At 39.9% G+C, this 9137-nt stretch overlaps 1 protein-coding gene across 2 annotated transcripts in view; it reads left to right on the forward strand.

Moving 5' to 3' along the window:
- Window positions 1-4436, forward strand: part of Htr2c (5-hydroxytryptamine receptor 2C) — a 118894-nt gene extending 114458 nt beyond the window's left edge. The window contains exon 4 of one of the 2 annotated variants that reach the window (XM_052171107.1): window positions 3607-4436. In XM_052171107.1, the coding sequence (XP_052027067.1) occupies window positions 3607-4436 (830 nt within the window). The remainder of the gene's footprint in view (window positions 1-3606) is intronic. The other variant, XM_052171108.1, reaches the window with a different exon arrangement.
- Window positions 4437-9137: the final 4701 nt, after the last annotated feature.

Below are 9137 nucleotides of genomic sequence, written 5' to 3' on the forward strand. Positions count from 1 at the left end.
GTAAAGGTGGGGGCATGGGGTAGTGTGTTTTCAGAGGGGAAACTTATGGCCTAGAGAAATGGCTCAGGTCAAGGCTCTGTTCTCCAAGCCCTGGTGACCCAAATTCAGCTCCAGGAGTGGAAAATCAACTTCTGAAAATTGTCGTCCTAATTCTGTAGGCATACTTTATTTATTAACAGAAATGAGCTTACAGTAGCACAGGGCTGGGCTCTGAGGGATGTCAATGCACTGAACTTACAGCCAGCATAAGATGCTGTCCCTAGGGAGCATAGCCCATGGAAAGTTGAAACTTCGTGTCTAGGTACTTCTACCTCTGTGAAGATGCTTCTAGAGGGAGGTATATCTATCTCTATAGTGATGCCTTTAGAGGGATGACAAACTTCTCAGTCACTAGCCTCAGGATCTTCTTCCTGAAGTTCTGGGATTAGAGAGGGACTTAATTGCACCCTCTGCTAACCAAAAGAATCTGGAAGGTGTTCCTCTAGAATTGTCTCATGAAATGGCTATCTTCCCTTGGACCATTGACATCCTTCAGGGTCCATAGAAAGATCTGATAATTTCTAATCAAGTACAATTTTTTGTTTTAAAAGTCATAATTTGAATTATGTCTCCAAGTTTATATACCCTTCTCTATTTTCCAACCTACATGGCTAGCTCAAGATCTATAGATGACTGTGGACCAGCATCCAATGAAATCTTGTTGCATTGGCTGCTGTTTCTTACCCTGTCACTTAGTTTCTTATCTGGAGACTCATCACAAAGACCAAAAATTTCATGCCTGAGGAAAATGCTTAATAATCCCATTCCAAACCCTCCCTTTCTGATCTTCCCAGAGATTAAATAGCAATCATTATTATCTATGTTTTCTTTTTCTTTTTTTTAGATGATAATCTTTTTTTATTTGATATATTTTTAATTACATTTCAAATGATTTCCCCTTTTCTAGCCCCCCACTCCATGAAAGTCACATAAGCCCCCTTCCCTCCACAAGTTCTCCCACCCACCCCTTCCCACTTCCCTGTTCTGGTTTTGCACTATATTGCTACACTGAGTCTTTCCAGAACAAGGGGCCACTCCTCCATTCTTCTTGTACCTCATTTGATGTGTGGATTATGTTTTGGGTATTCCAGTTTTCTAGGTTAATATCCACTTATTAGTGAGTGCATACCATGATTCATCTTTTGAGTCTGGATTACCTCACTTAGTATAATGTTCTCCAGCTCCATCCATTTGCGTAAGAATTTCATGAATTCATTGTTTCTGATGGCTGTGTATATATACCACATTTTTTGTATCCATTCTTCTGTTGAGGAATATCTGGGTTCTTTCCAGCTTTTGGCTACTACAAATAGGGATTCTATGAACATAGTGGAGCATGTATCCTTATTACATGCTGGAGAATCCTCTGGGTATATGCTCAGGAGTGGTATAGCAGGATCTTCTGGAAGTGTCATGCCCAGTTTTCTGAGGAACCGCCAGAGTGATTTCCAGAGTGGTTGTACCAATTTGCAACCCCACCAGCAGTGGAGGAGTGTTCCTCTTTCTCCACATCCTTGCCAACACCTGCTGTCTCCTGAATTTTTTATCTTAGCCATTCTGACTGGTGTAAGGTGAAATCTCAGGGTTGTTTTGATTTGCATTTCCCTAATGACTAATGAAGTTGAGCATTTTTTAAGATGCTTCTCAGCCATACGAAGTTCCTCAGGTGAAAATTATTTGTTTAGCTCTGTGCCCATTTTTAATAGGGTTATTTGGTTTTCTGGGGTCTAACTTCTTGAGTTCTTTGTATATATTGGATATTAGCCCTCTATCTGATGTAGGGTTGGTGAAGATCTTTTCCCAATTTGTTGGTTGCGGATTTGTCCTTTTGATGGTGTCCTTTGCCTTACAGAAACTTTGTAATTTTATGAGGTCCCATTTGTCAATTCTTGATCTTAGAGCATAAGCTATTGGTGTTCTGTTCAGAAACTTTCCCCCTGTACCGATGTCCTCAAGGGTCTTCCCCAGTTTCTTTTCTATTAGCTTCAGAGTGTCTGGCTTTGTATGGAGGTCCTTGATCCATTTGGATTTGAGCTTAGTACAAGGAGACAAGGATGGATCAATTCGCATTCTTCTGCATGCTGACCTCCAGTTGAACCAGCACCATTTGTTGAAAAGGCTATCTTTTTTCCATTGCATGTTTTCAGCCTCTTTGTCAAGGATCAAGTGGCCATAGGTGTGTGGGTTCATTTCTGGATCTTCAATCCTGTTCCATTGATCTGCCTGCCTGTCACTGTACCAATACCATGCAGTTTTTAACACTATTGCTCTGTAGTATTGCTTGAGGTCAGAGATACTGATTCCCCCAGATTTTCTTTTGTTGCTGAGAATAGTTTTAGCTATCCTGGGTTTTTTGTTATTCCAGATGAATTTGAGAATTTCTCTTTCAGTCAAATATGTTAGCTGAAAAGGAGCACTTAAGTCAGTTAGCATGGCCTTAAGGTATTAAGTTCCACATAGCTCTACAAGTGGTCCTTGGAGTTTAGAACTCTTGTTTAAGAGTATAGGTTATCTCCTCTTTCATTTTGCAGTGTGTATATCCAGCAGCTCAGTGCCCCATTTTCCTAAGATAGAATCTCCCAGGCACAATCTGAGTTTGGCAAGGCCTTCTGTTCTTGAGGATGCAGAGAAGATAGACTAGTATGAAAATTCCCTTGGAAAGTTGTCCCTATGTGTCGAGTGGTGTGTACTTATGTGCTCTACCATAGTGCTTCTGATGTTTCCAGAAGGTTTGAGTGTAAGGTCACTGTCCTCCTCCTTTTGGCTATCTCTTGTCAGGAATCCAGTTGATTTTCTTGAATGACTACTTGTCCATTATCTTATGAATAAAAATTAAGTCTGTCTGTCTCTGTGTCTATCTCCCTCCTTTTCTCGCTCCCTCCCTCCATTCATCCATTCCTCCCTCCTAGCCCCCTCCTCCATTGTTTCTTCCTCCTGTCCCTAGCACAGTATCATACCCTGAAGATCCATCCTTACCTCACCCTCATTCTGTTTACTGACCTTGAAACCATCTTACTGATGACCAAACACACACACACACACACACAAAGCCTTGGGGGGGGGAGAAAAAATCAGTTGCTTCTGCTCATATATTAGTGGTTGCATGACTGCGAAACTATCCAGTCATTCCTCCCAGACTTTGTAGAGGTACATATCAGTGTTGTTATAATTGAATAAGAGTATACTAAAAATTATCTTAATGATATTTCTGAAGACACGTATGACTGACTGCTATTTCCTATCTTAACAAATATTGGGCACCTTCGATGAGCCATAACAGTTCTAGGGACTACAAATAGAACATAATGGACTCAGTCCACTCCTGGACATAATATCTTCACTATCTTGTCTCAAAAATGGAGATTCTATCAATTCACTGAATGCCATCATTATCTATTATACCAATACTTTCCAGGAGTTTCTGGGGTTTGCCATGAATAACTTTCAACAAACATCAAGGTTTTTTTTTTTTTTTTTTTTTTTTTTTTGTCAAAATGTCAATGACTGTGCTATTGTACAAATCAATGCATGTGCTGTAATGACTTCCCCACCTTTTTGTTCCCATAGGAGTTTCAGTTCCTATCCCTGTGATTGGACTGAGGGACGAAAGCAAAGTGTTCGTGAATAATACAACCTGCGTGCTCAATGATCCGAACTTTGTTCTCATTGGGTCCTTCGTGGCATTCTTCATCCCGCTGACGATTATGGTGATCACCTACTTCTTAACGATCTACGTCCTGCGCCGTCAAACTCTGATGTTACTTCGAGGCCACACTGAGGAGGACCTGCGCAACATCAGCCTGAACTTTCTGAAGTGCTGCTGCAAGAAGAATGGTGGTGAAGAAGAGAATGCTCCCAACCCCAATCCAGATCAGAAACCAGTTCGAAAGAAGAAACAAAAGCGTCCTAGGGGCACCATGCAAGCTATCAACAATGAAAAGAAAGCTTCCAAAGTCCTTGGCATTGTATTCTTTGTGTTTCTGATCATGTGGTGCCCGTTTTTCATCACCAATATCCTGTCGGTTCTTTGTGGGAAGGCCTGTAACCAAAAGCTAATGGAGAAGCTTCTCAATGTATTTGTTTGGATTGGCTATGTGTGTTCAGGCATCAATCCTCTGGTGTACACTCTTTTCAACAAAATTTACCGAAGGGCTTTCTCTAAATATTTGCGCTGCGATTATAAGCCAGACAAAAAGCCTCCTGTTCGACAGATTCCTAGGGTTGCTGCCACTGCTTTGTCTGGAAGGGAGCTCAATGTTAACATTTATAGGCATACCAATGAACGTGTGGCAAGGAAAGCTAATGACACAGAGCCTGGCATAGAGATGCAGGTAGAGAATTTAGAGCTCCCAGTCAATCCCTCCAATGTGGTCAGCGAGAGGATTAGTAGTGTGTAAGCAAGAGCAGTGCAAACTTCCTACAGGAAATCTCTTGTAGGAAACTCCCCCTCCCCCACCCCCGTGATTTTCCTGTGGATCATAACTAGTGTAAATACTACTGTGTGACAAAAACAGTGTTTTTATAAATAGCTTTGCAACCCTGTACTTTACAATCATGTGCTAAATAGTGAGATTTGGGGTTCTATATTTACTGTTTATGATAGATGGAGACTAATTTATTTTGATTCCTTGATGCATAATAGTGTTTGTATTTTTCTCTCCCTTCCTTCCGTATTCCCTCCCTTCCTTGCTCCTTCCTTGCTTTCTTCCTTCCTATCTCTATTCTTTTTGTGAATGTGGAAAAGTTGATATTCATCTCAGGTGGCATTTGCAGGAGACCAGAATGATGCACGTGACTGTGGTGATATTTCAAACCACACTTAAACTGACAGATTCAGTGGCATCGTTTCCGGGTTAACAGTAAATATGTACTTTAGATTCTCGCTCTGCTCATCCACATGCATAAACACAGTAAGATAGGTTCTGCCCATTGTGAAACATATTCATCAGTGAGTCAGAGACAGAATTCAACTTTGTTGTTACACACGGGGTAAACTTGACATTGTTGGAATATTGTGTCAGTATTTTGCTGCAATGTCTGTTTCCAAACATAGTGGCATTTTAACATAGCAGCTGGTTAACCAGGACTACAGAAGTGGAAGGATGCCAAAGAGATATACACATCAAACAGCTTTTCACTTCTTAAGGACAATGTTCAAATTCTGATTATTACGATAAGCAAAACTAAAATTAGTGTTTTCATTCTGGTCCTTAGTAAATACCTAATTCCAAGAGTAAACTGGGAAAACAAATCCCAGAGTTATTTCCCAATCCAGGATTCAACATCAATTGGATTTTGATCTCCAAATTCTGGAAATTTGTGTGCTACACACAAAGTGAAATTTGCATGTTGAGCCTTATTAAAATATCTTCTTAATTATGGTACCTCTATCTATAGGGCCCAATTTAGCAGTCCATTTTTAAGTAAAACTAGTATGAGAAGGATAAGAAAACTGTGACCTTGAAAGTTTTACTTGATTAAGGACTACTGAATTAGGCCCTTAGAATGTGAAAAAAAAAGTAATTTAAAAAGTCATTTTTCTTGAACTCTGGGAAGAAAAGAAATACAGAGTTTCCATTTGGATTTTAAACAAAATTTATCTCATTTTCAGATCCTTCCAAGCTCTCTAGTGCAGGAAAAGGCTGCAGCTCACTTATGATCGTGACAAGCTCTCCATTGTGCTGCAATTCTGTACCTGAACTTTAAATCTTTGTTCAAATGTAGTGCTGTGATCCTTTAAGTGTCAGCCATTGTTTCATTCATGGGCCTGCTGCTCTCTAAGAATTAAGTACCATTTTAGTGAAACTGAAAACCATGAAGAGATTCCAAGCCTTGCTCAAGTCAGATTATTAAGTCTATGCTGTGTGCAGAGTATACACATGTTCCCAGTAACTGTGTCTCCTTGTGTGTACATTTCACACAACTGTGGAAAAATTTCTGAAGAATTCATGACACTGTTTCTTATGCCCAACAGCTACTTGCACACCTTGGAGTGGGTCTCTTAGGATCTTGAAGTCGGTAATGTAGGATCTGAATTGCAAAAACTCCTGGAGTGTGTTCTCAACACACAGCATAGATAAATTAAACAGTCTGCCATGGGGGCAGTGGGAGAGTTGCTGTATTTGAGGAAACTCAAACAGTCTCTATTTGATTTACAACACTGCCAAATGTCACTCAATTGCTTGAGCATGCCCAAACATGACATGGAAGTAAAGTCTACCTGCCTGTTAGGTCAGTTGAACTGCATGTTAAAACCATTACCTGAAATTGAATGAGATGACCTACTTCTTAATGAAATGAAAATGACTGAAGAAACACAGCATGCATTGAGCATGAGTTCTGCACATACAGATGGTGCTGTGCATGTACGCCATGTATGTTGCATGAATCCACTGATCCGTACCAATGTAAGGCAGAGGAGCTGATATAGAAAGCGCTGGAGAAAACTCCTTCAGCAGTCCCTAAGAGACATTCAGATCTGAAGTATTAGAGAAAATTGGAAACATCTGATTTCTTTTTAACTATCAGGGCAAGCTCATAGCACATGTTATACAGAGAAATAGAGTATAAACCATGGAGTTCCAAAAGCACTAGCAATAAGTGGAATGATAATCGCTTATAGCACATTTGTTAATAATTCTTATGTCATCAAGTAGTAGTACATAATAGTACCCAACACAGCAATTATTCTCAACTTGTGTGCTATTTGTAAGTTCTGTGCAGTTTGCTATGAAACATACATATATAAATATAAATATATCCGTTTGGAAGTAAATCTTACAGTTCAGTGTTAAATCTACAAACTTTTATAAATGTATTTAAAATAGTCCATGTGACAAATGTAAACATGGTGAATTTACTGTCAAATCATTTTGATGTGCTATTATAATGTATACTGTTTAAGACACGTGCAACAGACTGCCTTATATTATTTCCTGTAATTTTTCTCCTTTGTCAAATGGTACTTTTTGTGAATGGTTGCAAAGTGTTGTCTGATTCCTTATTCCTGTGTAATTACCTTCTTCTGAGTTTTGTGAGACTTCCTCTTAATTTATTAAATTTATTAAATGATGACCTAGCTTGTCATGTGTCATTTTTCCCCCGTGCACCATTTCAGGATAAAAATCTACCCTATCAATTGAAAATGCTAAGGATATTCCCCTTTCTAAGTGGGATTGAAGCATCCTCACCTGGGCCTTATTTTTTAATTTCTTATGGACTGTGGGTTGTATCACAGGCATTCTATACTTTATGGTTAATATCCACTTATCAATGAGTACATAACCATGCATGTCTTTTGGGGTCTGGGTTACCTCACTCGGGATGATATTTTTTAGTTCCCTCTATTTCCTTTCAAAATTCATGATGTCCTCATTTTTAAATAGTATTCTCTTGTGTAAATGAATCTCATTTTCTGTATCCATTCTTTGGTTGAGAGATATCTGGGTTGCTTTCAGTTTCTGGGTATTATGAATAAGAGTGCTATGAACATACAGTGTGGTATGGTGGAACATCTTTTGGGTATATGCCCAGGAGCAGTATAGCTGTGTCTTCAGATGCAACTATTTCCAATTTTCTGAGTATCTGCCAGATTGATGGCTGACCAGTGACTGGCCCAACTTGGGATCCATTCCATGAGTGGGCATCAAATCCTGACACTATTACTGAAGCTGTATTGTGCTTGCAGACACAAACATATGTGCCTAGCATAGCTGTCCTGTGAGAGGCTCTATCAGCAGCTGATCGAGACATGCAGATACTTACAACCAACCATTAGGCTGAGGTCAGGAACCCCTATGAAAGTGTTAAGGAAAGGATTGAAGGAACTGATGAGAATTGCAACCCCATAGGAAGACCAACAGTGTCAACTAACCAGAAATCTCAGGAGCTCCTAGAGACTAAGCCACCAACAAAAGAGCATACATGGGCTGGACTGAAGACCCCACACCTATGTAGCAGAGGACTGACTGCTTTGTCTGGCTCCAGTAGGAGAAGATGTGCCTTATCCTATAGAGACTTGATGCCCTAGAGAAGCAGGATGCTGGGAAAGTCACCATCTCAGAGGCAAAGTGATGGGGTGAAAAAACTGTGGGAGGGGGTACTGGGGGGCAACATTTGGGATGTAAATAAATAACATAATTTAAAAAAAATAAAATGCTAGAGTGTAGCAAAGGAACAAGGATCTAGAAGGAATTGGGAGAGGGAAAGAACATGATTGAAATATCTTTAAATTCTTAAAAAATATATAATTAAAAAGTAAATCATCACCATAATCACCAGACTCAATACTCCCCAAGGACAGACAGGGCAGTCTATTATTTTGAGACCGAGTTTCTGACTGTCCTGAAACTTGCACTGTGGATGTTGGCCTCCAGTTTAGAGATATACTTATTTCCGCCTGGATTAAAGTGTGCACCACTCCTGCCCCGCAAGAACCATCTATCCTATGGATAGTCTTATCTCCAGCATGTAGATACTACTGTACTCTCAACAGATACACAACAGGTACACACAGAGAGTCAGAAATCAGTTGCTAGGTTGTCTTTCCCCATGGCTAAATGAGTTGCAAAAAACTCCCCATTCTTCAGTTAGGTCATCACGTAGTATATGACACCTTCAAGTTCACTTTGCCTCTCAACTCAGATGGCTTAGGCAGACACCTCTGAAATTATCAGAGGCCACATACAGGGCAACTTGATTTCTTATACCTGGAGTTAAGGCTGACAAAATGCACTGGCCTTTTCTTTCAACATATATAGTTTACAGGTGATTGGAAAAGCCAAAAGGATGCTGGTCTAACTGCAATTCTAGAAGAGAACATTGGTGCTTCATTCCTTTCTGAATATAAATAAGTTACTTCACAGAAATTGAACAGCCACTGGAATCAGCAGATACTGTTATGCATAGACAGAATAATTAATTAATTCAAGACTGCCTAAAATGACCAGGTTGGCCTAGGACATGCTATCTAGCACAAGTTAACCCTAAACTCATAATCTTTTCCTTATCATATGAGTTACAATTACAGGAATGCACCACCATGCCAGGCCCTAGAACTGTTTTGCACTGCTAAAGCTAGGAGCTGTGTGTGCCCAATA

Source organism: Apodemus sylvaticus, chromosome X (genome assembly GCF_947179515.1).
Source record: "Apodemus sylvaticus chromosome X, mApoSyl1.1, whole genome shotgun sequence".
In the NCBI taxonomy this organism is placed as follows: domain Eukaryota; kingdom Metazoa; phylum Chordata; class Mammalia; order Rodentia; family Muridae; genus Apodemus; species Apodemus sylvaticus.